The 12,807-nt window shown below is 43.6% G+C and overlaps 1 protein-coding gene across 1 annotated transcript; it reads right to left on the reverse strand.

Moving 5' to 3' along the window:
• Window positions 1-3,948: 3,948 nt before the first annotated feature.
• On the reverse strand, window positions 3,949-12,807 carry taf3 (TAF3 RNA polymerase II, TATA box binding protein (TBP)-associated facto). Its single transcript, XM_072673515.1, has 3 exons — window positions 12,461-12,807; window positions 9,587-9,847; window positions 3,949-3,983 (listed from the first exon to the last, which is right to left on the reverse strand). The coding sequence occupies exons 1-3, from the start codon at window positions 12,624-12,626 to the stop codon at window positions 3,964-3,966; spliced, it is 447 nt and encodes a 148-aa protein (XP_072529616.1). The 5' UTR covers window positions 12,627-12,807; the 3' UTR covers window positions 3,949-3,963.

The raw sequence follows: 12,807 nt of genomic DNA on the forward strand, positions 1-12,807 counted from the left end.
TTAAAAAATGAATACATATAGTTATTTTGACCTTAATTCTACCATAATAATATCCTACCCTGTTGTTCCACATAACTGTGGAAAAGAAAACTTTGAAACCAATGAATGCATTTTCATTTACATTTATGGCATTTAGCTGACGCCCTTCTCCAGAGTGACTTACAAGATTACTTGTATTACAGAGGAGGGCCAACGTAGTGTTAGGAGTCTTGTCCAAGGACTCTCATTAGTGTAGCACAGCATAGTCACCCAGACGGGGAATTGAACCCCAGTCTCCCACGTGGTGAGGTAGCTCACTGGCAGGTAGTTGTGTTATCTGTTGTGCCACACCAACCACTGTATGCAAGTATGTGTGGTCATGCATGTGTTCTAGATTTTCTATACATAAATAAGTACTGTTTAGTCACTTAATTGAATGCGTTAAATGAAAATAATGAAAGTGGTCTGTGCAGAGGTAATAAATACATTTTATACATTTGTTAAATGTGTTTACTTATTTGTTTGTTGCACTTCAAATAAAATGTGGGGTGTCCAAACTTTTGCTTAAAGTATCTAATATATATATATATATATATATATATTAGATACTTTAAGCAAAAGTTTATATATATATTTTTATATATATATATATGGGGTAGTGTGTGGTAAGCATCCACATAATGTATATATACCCACATATACCTATCAGCCATAACATTAACACCACCTTCTTATTTCTACACTCACTGTCCAGTCTATGAGCTCCACTTCCCATATAGGTGCACTGTTCTATAACCATTATTATTAATAATAATAATAATAATAATAATAATAATAATAATTCTATAACTCCAGACTGTATCCATCGGCTTCTCTGCAGACTCTGTTCTCAGCCTCCTCTCACCCTGTTTGTTCTTTAATGGTCAGGACCCCCCACAGGACTGACCACCACAGAGCAGGTAGGCAGTATTGGGTGGTGGGTCGTTCTAAGCACTGCAGTGACACTGACTGACATGTCAGTGGCGGTGAGAGTGTGTGTGTTAGTAGTGTGTGTTGCGCTGATGGTTCGATTGGATGAGACACAGCAGTGCTAATGTTATGGCTGTATCTCATGGTTTCACAGCACGGTCTGAACATACACACACACGCGCACACACACACACACACACACACACACACACACACACACACACACACACACACACACACACACACACACTTGTGTGCTACAAGATTGTACAGAACTCGAGTCCGCAGTTGTTTCTTCTCCATTTCGATCCGAATCTAAATCCCCAGGCCTGACGAGCCGTGACACAGCCGCACTCTGGCATCGTTGGGAAATGCCTGCGCAAAAAAAAAAAAAAGGCAAATTCCGACGAATTCAGAGACGCCTCTCTCCTGCTTTCATTCATCCCCATGTCTCTCTCCCGTCTCCCTCTCTCTGCATAGAGCGGGTCTTTATCAGGCAGCGTGATCGCTGGTAATTTCAGTGTACAGATGCAATCGCGCCTCTCTCTCCCCGCCATCCCTCCTTCCCTCAGGACCAAACAACAATAAGCTCCCGCACAATAGACAAACAAGCGCCTACAGACTGAAACCCAGACACGGCTCCGCTGCCTCGCAGGCCCGGCCACGGTTACAGGTAGGGCCGTCCCGATCAGGCCAGGGTATCGAAATTCAATACTTTCATGGTACCAACTGGGTTTCTACAACACTGTACAACACAACACCAAACACACAATACCAGATTCCAGTAGCTCAGGAGTTGCTCTCATCAGCATCCGCGAGAAATACTAGGCCACTGATTGGCTGCCTCACACTTACTACTTCTGCTTTAAGCCACACCCACAGCCGGGGATAATAACTATAAAGAAAGTACAGAAAAAGCATCAGTCCAGTCTGACGTTTACAGCAGACATTAGTAATTATGTCAGTAATAATATAAGACAGTAATTTAGAAAAAAAAAAAAAAGACTAGGGACGTCCCGATCCAGTTATTTTGCCCCACTGATCGAATCGGAGTCTCTTAACGTCGAGTATCGGCCAATAACGACCTGATCTGAAATTTGTGTGTTTATAAATAATCCAGCCCCACAGTTTAGCCAAGATGAGCTGCTGATTAATCCGGTCAGTAAAATCCCTTTATTTTCAGTAGCAGTTTTTATAACGAAAAAATCAGTTTCATAGTGTGTTTAACAGCGTAAAAATATTCAGCGAGTTAAAGAACAAACTGTGAACAGCCCAAAATACTTCATTGTGAAAAGAGAGGGAAAAATACAATAGCAGTTTCCAACATCTGGAGACTTCATAACTTATTAATAGAAGGAGCAATAGTGTGTACAGTATATGTTAATGTGTGTCTGTATTGTATATCTGCATGGTTTTATATTATATATATTTTTTATATATGTGCATTTACTCCAAGGGGCAAGGCCAGTAGTTACTCACAGGTATTTCTGTGTTCACGAATTAGCTTTGATTTGGATTGATAAACATTACAAATGTGTGTCGTTTAAACAGCATTACTGAAGTCTCGTTCTCGTTCTCGTTATTTGTGCTGATAAATATTGAACAATACTACAGTTACAGTCTACTGGAGTATCAAAAACAAAAAAAAATTACCTAATATTGTACTAAAGCTAATGTTGCACCAAAACCTCCATGTGTTTGCAACTGCAAATATAAGCTGATTATATATATATATATATATATATATATATATATATATATATATATATATATATACATGTATGTATATAATGTATGTATATAATGTATGTATGTATATTTCTGTCTGTGTCCAACTCTAATTATAAATACGGCCGTCTTGTCTAGAAACAAAAAATAAATTAATTAATTAAAATTATATATAAAAATATATTATTATAAAATTATATATAGATGTATATTTCTACACAAGAAATTGGCCTCTACCTTTAACACACCCACATAAACACTACTGAGCAAACAGACACACACAGTGACAGTGAGCACACATGCCCGGGAGCATGGGGAGCATGGGGAGCATGGGGAGCCCGGGGGTTTTAAGGACTTGCCCAGGGGCCCAATACTGGCAACCAACTGCCCAATGAAAAACATGCATCTCCAAAATGACAAAAATGCTCTTAACTCTGAATGGAAGTCGAAGTAAAAGAGGAGTTTATTCCAAGTAATTTAGAGCATTTCTATTCATCCAGATTTATTGACACGGTGTACAGAAGCAGCTACAGGGTTTAAAGCACGGAGAAAACTATGTGTGTATATATATATATATATATATATATAAAGTTTCCTGTAAAGTTTCCCATTTTACTGAGGCTTCACCCTTTGTCGCGTCTATGGGGAGAAGTGATAAAGCACTGAGAAAGCAGACCCCCCCCACCAACACACACACACCCCCAGCTGTGTTTACTACGCGCTCACTGCCCGACAATATTCTCAGGTGTCCGCTAGAGAGGAGAACGAACACCCCACTCCATGCTGGAAAGCGAGTCTTCTGTAACGTCAGCAGCAGTGTGGGTTCACGGTTTCTGCCAATGCGACCAAAAATAACACAAGAGCGATTCTGCACACGCTCTGGTGTGGAGGATCAGGCTGACAGGCCGCATCTACATCACTGCTACTAAACATGGCTCTTAAACCTGGTGAAGATTCAGGACCACAAATACACCACATGGCCAAATGTTTGTGGACACCCTTTCTGATGAATGCATTTTAGCTCATTTTATAGTTACACACACACACATTGAAGTACTGTCAATAGAACTATCTGGAGCAGATCAACATCACACACACACACACACACACACACACACACACGATGGCACGGGCTAGATGGGTATAAAGCAGTGGAGGAACTGTTCTCTTACTGTGCTCATACTTTTGGGATGAGCTGGGTTGGTGATCGTCCAACATCCTGACCTCATTAATGCCACTCTCGTCAGTGAATGCAATCAAATCCTCACAGCAATGCTCCTCCAAAATCTAGTAGAAGGCCTTCTTCCCTGGACAGTAGAGACAGTTACTCCAACAGAAGCAGGAAAAGCTCTTTTTAATACCCGTAATATCAGGGGGGGAAAAAGTACATGATCAGGTGTCCCAATACTTTTGTCTATTTAATGTGTCTAAATACCCAATATTTACTAAATTGCAAAAAAAGCAAGTAATAAAAAAGGTAAATACTGGAAAAGCAGTACTAGATAATAATCCATATGACCCCAAAATATTACTGGTTTATTTTTAATCAAATTAAAAGTGGTTAAAAAAACTGGTTTCATTGAAACTAGAATTAATTCTGGCTTATTGCAAATAATGTGCATGAAAACAAAACATACACAGGGTTGAGCCACTTCCTGAACCTGGTTAAAAATAATACAGTTCAATTTTATGTTGTTAAATTTGAATTTGTACTCAAAGCAGCACTGAATTTGAATGTGAACAGGAAAAAAGTGATTTTAAATAATTCACATTTCATTTACTAACATCTCGTCTAATGATGCTCGTGCATTTAATATTTTTAGCTCCTTTAAATACTCTAAAACCCAGCGCTGGGTTGGTGTTGCTTGTTTCCGTTTTGCTTTACTCATAAAATTCCGATTTTACTCCTAATTCTCCTTTTCTTTTGAAAAAAAAATCCTCATTAGTTTGTAGGTTGGAGCTGCCGATCGAAAGGCTGGAGGCACGGCCACTGCAGCACCGGCGCTCGCTGTTCATCTGTGCAGATTAGTGGTTAAACAGCACCGGCTTGTGGCCACATTCTGAACTGCGACGGCCTCTAACTGACGCTCGGGCACTGAAGTCCACTACAGTTTCAGGACACTTCACACACAGCAGGTTTATATAACGGCTGCGGTCAGCTCAGAAAAATGTTTGCCTAATGGTAATGATGTGGAGGTGGACTTCTAAGAGTGTGTGTGTGTGTGTGCGCAATTCCATGTAATAACATACACAGTGCAGTAAAAGAATGGCGGGTGTGAGGGAAAGAAAACACAAGAGGGAGGGAAATTCATCACAAACCTACTGTAACCTACTGAGTCCCCCTCTCTGCCCCCCCTCCATCCCCTCCACACAAAAACAAAAAAGAAGTCAGAGAGAGAGAGAGAGAGAGACAGAGAGAGAGAGAGAGAGAGAGAGAGAGAGAGAGAGAGAGAGAGAGAGAGAGAGAATGAAAGGAGAGTGAGACAGAAAGAGAACAAGAGCGTGAGAGAACAAACCGAGAAAAGGAAAGAGAGCGAGAGGAGAATAAACCGAGAATAGGAAAGAGAGCGAGAGGAGAAGAAACCGAGAACAAGAGCGAGAGGAGAAGAAACCGTGAAAAGCAAAGAGAGCGAGAGCGCGAGCGCGAGAGGAGAAGAAACCGAGAAAAGGAAAGAGAACGAGAGCGCGAGAGGAGAAGAAACCGAGAAAAGGAAAGAGAACGAGAGCGCGAGAGGAGAAGAAACCGAGAAAAGGAAAGAGAACGAGAGCGCGAGAGGAGAAGAAACCGAGAAAAGGAAAGAGAACGAGAGCGAGAGGAGAAGAAACCGAGAAAAGGAAAGAGAACGAGAGCGAGAGGAGAAGAAACCGAGAAAAGGAAAGAGAACAAGAGCGCGAGAGGAGAAGAAACCGAGAAAAGGAAAGAGAACGAGAGCGCGAGGAGAAGAAACCGAGAAAAGGAAAGAGAACGAGAGCGCGAGGAGAAGAAACCGAGAAAAGGAAAGAGAACGAGAGCGCGAGGAGAAGAAACCGAGAAAAGGAAAGAGAACGAGAGCGCGAGGAGAAGAAACCGAGAAAAGGAAAGAGAACGAGAGCGCGAGAGGAGAAGAAACCGAGAAAAGGAAAGAGAACGAGAGCGCGAGGAGAAGAAACCGAGAAAAGGAAAGAGAACGAGAGGAGAATAAGAGAAGGAAAGAGAACGAGAGCGCGAGAGGAGAAGAAACCGAGAAAAGGAAAGAGAACGAGAGCGCGAGAGGAGAAGAAACCGAGAAAAGGAAAGAGAACGAGCGCGAGAGGAGAAGAAACCGAGAAAAGGAAAGAGAACAAGAGCGCGAGAGGAGAAGAAACCGAGAAAAGGAAAGAGAACGAGAGCGCGAGAGGAGAAGAAACCGAGAAAAGGAAAGAGAACGAGAGCGCGAGGAGAAGAAACCGAGAAAAGGAAAGAGAACGAGAGCGAGAGGAGAAGAAACCGAGAAAAGGAAAGAGAACGAGAGCGAGAGGAGAATAAGAGAAGGAAAGAGAGAAACTCTTTCTTTTGGCAAAGTGGCACCCAGCTGAGTGCTGGCTCCAAGCCCAGTTAGGCCCCCTGCCCTGGCTAGAGTCTCACACTCTCTCTCACACACACACACACACACACACACACACACACACACACACACAGAAAGGGACCCCACAGCCGGTCAGCTTCCTGGCTAACCTGAAACAACCCCGATCATGTCCGCCTCTCCACCACCCACTGGCAGCCCTCAGTGTGTGTGAGGAGAAGAGAGAGAGTGTGTGTGTGTGTGTGTGTGTGTGTGTGGTGCCAGACGCCGGGATAGGAGCCAGACAGGGAGTCCAGGAGGATGGCAGCAGGTGAGAGAGGAAGGGAGAGGAAGAAAGGATGAGGGTTTTTCTTTTCTGAAGGGAGGAGTGCGGCTTCCTGTGCGTGCCGACAGCGGGCCTGACCGCTTCCGTTTTTTCCCTACGGAAACACACACTTAAACACACACACACACACACACACACACACACACACACACACACACACACACACACACACTCTCTCTCCATACTTTCTTTTACCACAACCAGTCACACATTAGTTATATCCACCCATCCATCTTTTCCCCTCTCCCTCCCCGTCTCTCTCTCTCTCTCTCCCCACAGAATAAAGTACATCCAGCAGGTCCGGTCAGATTATGTTGCACATGCAGCCACACAGGAACAGCGGAAGGTGGAGATTCACACATGCATACACACTTATAAAGACATACCTCCATGCCTGCAAAGCTTCGGCCTGCACTCAGAGAGCTGTTCTGCTCTAAAGATATGAGGACCTCAACACAGCATCAGTCCAGTACCTCACCAGCAGCACAAAGCCAGTGTGGAGTTTCTCCTTTAAAGCAACACTATGTAGAAAAAAGCAGCTTAATATCCATGCTGATGCTCCACTTACTGCAATAGGGAGAAGTGTCTCCCCCTCCAGGCCTGAACGCTGCTACTGCTACTATGGAGCTTTGGTGGAGCTGCAGGACGAGACCCTCTCTCTAGAACTGCTGTGTAACTCGAGTCATACTAGTGTAAAATCCTGTAGAGTCCCTCCACTGCCTCAGCCCACATGCTTCTCTACCTTCACATGCTGCTTCTGGAGCTCTCAGCATGTGTACAGCTGTCCACGAGGGGGCGCTCAAAGCCTGATTTGCATTTACAGCAGCGGAGTAAAAGTGAATTACACATTCTAGAAATAATAAACATAATACATTTCTACCTTCATGATTATCATCAATATTATGAGCTACAGCGGAAGTGCAAACCTGCAGACTAACGCTTTGTGAAATTCCTTCTACCTGAACTTTTCTGTGGTCCTGCGGCAGGGCAGATCATTGGAGCTGGTGCAAAAATCCTATGTTGTGACCATAGGCTTTCTTTACAAAGACAGATGATGGATTTCCTGATTACAGGGGGATCTGCATCTGCATTATGTAAACACCAGAACGACTTAAACATCTCAAAATCCCCAAATCTATACCATTACATGCACCTGCTTTGTATCCACATTATCGGAAACACCTACAGCTTACAAATTATAGCTCTACTACATACGTGTACAATAACAGGCTTCAGGCCATCTGCTGCAGCACAATGTGTCAGCCCCCTCTACCCCATTCACCAGTGGACAGTTTCTGACCACATGACCACTGCTGACCTTAGACTATTTAGGTGGCGAACCATTCCTGATAGCGAAGCAACACTGACATGATCCGCCACCCAAATAATAAGCCAGCCAGGAGCAACTTGGTAGAAGGTCTAGAACAGGAGTATTTAAGGCACTCTCACTGACCACTGACTTTGTGTGTGTTTGGGTTTATTTTAATGTTATATAGAGTTTTACAGGTAGACACTCTCACTGACCGCTGACTTTATGTTTATTTGGTTATATTCCAATGTTATATAGTTTTACATGTAGACACTCACTGACCACTGACTCTATATAACATTAGAATAAACCCAAATAAACATAAAGTCAGTGGTCAGTGAGAGTGTCTACCTGTAATTAACTCTATATAACATTAGAATAAACCCAAATAGACATAAAGTCAGTGGTCAGTGAGAGTGTCTACCTGTAAAACTCTATATAGATCTTAATACAGAGACAACATTTATATAGATATCTATACAGATATACACTCTTATGGACCACTGACTTTATGTTTATGTGGTTTATTCTAATGTTATATAGAATTTTACAGGTAGACACTCTCGAATTTTAGTAAGGTCCAGAAAGAAATCCTAAATCCAAGGTCCAAACATCATAATGTCTAATAATTTCATAATTCAGTGCCATTTCCTGTATGCTGAAGTAGTTCCATCAACATTTAACAACTAGTAGTTAACAACTGAGTGAAATCCAATTACAAAATCAATTACAAAATCAATTACAAAATCAATTACAAAATATTTGAATTAGTTTAATCAGTTTTTAAATGAAACTCAAGGCTTAAAAAATTGCTTATTAAAATAAAGAGCTTTTTGACATTACTGCTCTTAATAATCACCACAGTCCCGAAACATATGTGACATACTGGTTTAGCTGCCTGTGGGAAGAACAAACAGGTACCCGTTCATTCTTGATTAAAAGCTCAGTTTTTGCTCCACTTTTCTTTTTTAAGAGCCGCCATGTAAATTAACCTCTCTCTCTCTCTTCTTCGACCTCTGCTTTTCATCTCTGCCCTGCATGTCAGCCACTCACCCGATTCGCAGAGCTCATGATAATGCACAGATTTGATTGGCTCAATAGAGTCATGTGTGATATTTACAACGCATGTGACTGGTCTGCGAGTTTCCTGGAATGCTACCCTCAAACTGTAAAGACTAGTAAAGTTACGCCGGTTAAAATAAACACTCATAGTTCTCAATAGTTTAGCGGTTATCGGCCCAGGTCTGAATAGGACAGCGTCTGGCTCTGGACCCAAACCACAGCCTGTCTGTCTATTAGTGACCTCTGTTTTTTGAGGACAACTAATACAAACTGTGCACCAGCAGATCATCAGCTGCAGTCTCTAACTGTACACCAGGTGGAGCTCCAGTACATTTACATTTACATTTACATTTATGGCATTTAGCAGACGCTCTTATCCAGAGCGACTTACAAGGTAACTCCTATTACAGAGGCCAGTGTAGTGTTAGGAGTCTTGCCCAAGGACTCTTATTGGTGTAGCACAGCATAGTCACCCAGACTGGGAATCGAACCCCAGTCTCCCACGTGGTATGGTAGTTCACTGGCAGGTAGTGGTGTTATCTGTTGCGCCACACCAACCACTCACACAGTACAGGGGTTTCTAATATATGAAGTATACATATCAGAAGGCTGAGGTACTCTTAATGGGACGGTGTAGTGGGTAGATTCCTCTTGCAAGTCAGCAGAACTTACCTTCCTGCAGCGAGACAAGCGGAGGTAAGTATTCTGGGATGTAGTCTTTCCTCTCTCCGCGCAGGGCATTGCGGGCATCCGTTTCGAAGCCGGAAGCAGGGAACTGCAGCACGCTGCCCTTGGCGATGGGGAACTGAGGGATGGACTGAGAGAAGGCCACCGGCTCTAGGTTGTTGATGTAGTCATCCAGCTCCGCTACACTGACCCCCATCAGCCCAAAGGCCTGGTCGACGTCGCTCAGACCGGGGTCCGTCCGTCCATCTAGAAAAGACAATAACAATGTGGCATACACCAGATTTTAGAAACAGTAGAGCATCTCACACTCAACATCAGTTCTTCACAGGTTCACAGTCCTCCTAGCTCTTTCATTGGCTACAGCATGAATTACATATTTAATTGCCTCACTGACACTTTCATACCACAGGACCCATTAACTTTTTAAGATGCTTAAAAATATCAGAGGTCCTCGATTCACTTCGGAGCTCGATCTGAAGTCTAAAGACTGACCCGCATCTGCTCTCACAATCCCTGATCATCTACGTCTTTAACAGCTTTCAATAAAGCTCTTGACCTGGAGAATCGACTCAAAGTGTGGACAATCCGGGGTAAATCTGGCCAGAAATTGCATTACTCAAGCCAGAAAATGGTTTAAAACAATGTAATTGTTTTAATGCAGTGAGAGTGTCTACCTGTAAAACACTATATAACATTAGAATAAACCCATATAAACATAAAGTCAGTGGTCAGTGAGAGTGTCTACCTGTAATTAACTCTATAACATTAGAATAAACCCAAATAAACATAAAGTCAGTGGTCAGTGAGAGTGTCTACCTGTAATTAACTCTATAACATTAGAATAAACCCAAATAAACATAAAGTCAGTGGTCAGTGAGAGTGTCTACCTGTAATTAACTCTATATAACATTAGAATAAACCCATATAAACATAAAGTCAGTGGTCAGTGAGAGTGTCTACCTGTAATTAACTCTGTAAACCTCTATATAACATTAAAATAAACCCAAATAAACATAAAGTCAGTGGTCAGTGAGAGTATCTACCTGTAAACCTCTATATAACATTAAAATAAACCCATATAAACATAAGGTCAGTGGTCAGTGAGAGTGTCTACCTGCTATTCCCCACCACTACACGTCTTTAAGTTGCTTGATTCAGATCAAGCTGGGATGGGGTTAATACTCCCAAATATTCCTTCACTGACCGAGAAGATCCACTGTGATTGACACAGTTCCTGAACACCTGTACTCATCATTAAAGAGTGAGCTCGGAGTCCTGCTGAGGTCTGAGACAAGGCTGAGAGCCGGATCCCAACATAAAGCCCAGGCAAAGGGGACACAGATGCTCATCCACACAGATGCTCCCTTCATCTCTATGGCAACGGCCAGCATCAGCATCCAGCATCCAGCATCCAGCGCTGGACTATCAGCTTTGAACTTTAGCAGGCTACTAGCTGCTCCACACACTTAGCTACAGCGCTTTCCCCTTCCTCCGGTGTCTGCTCTGCCCTGCAAAACTGGAGCTCTGCTGCTTTATCGAGTTGATTTACAAGACCACTAACCCGCTAACACGCTAACTGTAGCTCGCTTGCTAGTGCTAGCTAACTTAGCAAGCTAATGCTAGCTAGCCGTTTAAACGAAGCCAGCGCGTCGCAGCTCGTACGTGCTAACCTTTAATTAACTTAATCATTTATCTCCAAAAGTCTCTTTATAACACAGGTCTGGCCCACTAAGCGCCCTGCAGCCGCTGGTAGCTGTAGCTCACGTTAGCCTGTTAGCTAGCTAGCTGCTAGCACGTTAGCGTTAGCATGCTAACGATGTAAACAGTGAGAGGCGAGTTTGCGAGTTTGCGAGTTTGTGACTCAAAATAACAGGAAACTAACAGAGATTTAGTGCAAATATCGCTATAATCACATTATTTATGCAGTTATCATCTTTTTCCGGCTCATTTAAACTCATAATTATTTGATTTTATGTTTTATTTTTATCTAAATATTCGCGTTTGCTTCGTGTCGGTCTGCGTTGGCAGCTTGACTCCACTGTATTTCCTCCGTCCATCAAAGTCTTAATTAGCCATGTTTATTACACAATATATGGACAAAAGTATTGGGACATCTGCCAGTTATTAATTATTTAAAAAAAAAAGAGCACATCCTGCTTTTGTTTAGAGTATCTCTCCTGTTTCTACTGTCCATGGAAGAAGGCTTTCCATCGGATTTTGAAGCTGGGGCATTGCTGTGAGGATCTGATTGCATTAATCCTCATAATGTTGGATGATCACCAGCCCACCTCATCCCAAAGGTGGGCAGATAGATAGATAGATAGCCAGCTAGTACTGGATGGAGCACCATCACTCCAGAGAATAAGGGTCCCACTGCAAAGCTGGAAAGCTGAAGGTAGGACCCTAAAACTTTGAATAGTTATTATCTATAATAACCAGTTAAGAGGCATTGAAGCCCCTCTTTAAGCCACTGACAGAAGCTCTGCTGAAGATGGCCAGCACTGGTGCACCAATGCAACCATCAGAGGAGCATTCAGCAGCATATGGGGAGATGCTGCATGCTAGATTAGGCTTATAGGCATATTTTAGGACTGCATTTATTAAAGATTTGGGGGCTTAATGTGGCCTGTTATTCACACTCACAGTGAAGGCAGCTGCTGAAGGCAGCACTGTGGTGCTGGGGGTCCTCAAACACGTTGACTAACCCAGCACTTGAGCACCAGGCGCGCGCCCTGGCTCCCAGAGCTGCAGGAGGCAGGGGGCAGGAGGCAGGAGGCAGGAGGGAGAACTAGCCCCCCCCAAAAAAACACAACGCACAAGACCCCTAAACACCCCGCCTGCAACGTGCTGTCTACTCACAGAGCTCCGAGTAGCGGTGGCAGCCTCTGGCGAGCTGCTGCAGGTACCTCTCCAGCACGTCGGACAGCAGGTCGCAGGCGGAGAGCTGCACGGCGTCCCAGCCCAGCGCCTGGCAGACCTGCGCCACGGACACCCGCAGCAGCGAGCGGGCGTAGCTCTCACACATCTCTCAACCCCCCCGAGCCGAGCCCGACATATCCCAGTTCAAAACCAGCCGCTTGAAGACGCGCTAGACGAGGCTGCTGCTGTTGTTTTTCCGAGCTGCTTCAGATGAATAGGTCGCTTGGCGCTTCCATAGCAGGCGCCATCATTCTCTCGCTGAACCGATGGCCGAGGAGTCGATTCCG

This window comes from Salminus brasiliensis, chromosome 2, assembly GCF_030463535.1.
Source record: "Salminus brasiliensis chromosome 2, fSalBra1.hap2, whole genome shotgun sequence".
Classification (NCBI taxonomy): Eukaryota; Metazoa; Chordata; class Actinopteri; order Characiformes; family Bryconidae; genus Salminus; species Salminus brasiliensis.

Excerpts from the sequence above, each read along its gene's own strand:
- taf3 (XM_072673515.1), bottom strand. The coding sequence starts at position 12,626 with ATGTGTGAGAGCTACGCCCGCTCGCTGCTGCGGGTGTCCGTGGCGCAG. Across the intron at positions 9,848-12,460 it reads CCACCGCTACTCGGAGCTCT|ATGGACGGACGGACCCCGGT; the intron begins GTGAGTAGACAG and ends TGTCTTTTCTAG. Across the intron at positions 3,984-9,586 it reads GCTTGTCTCGCTGCAGGAAG|GGAAGAAGGCCTTCTACTAG; the intron begins GTAAGTTCTGCT and ends TCTACTGTCCAG.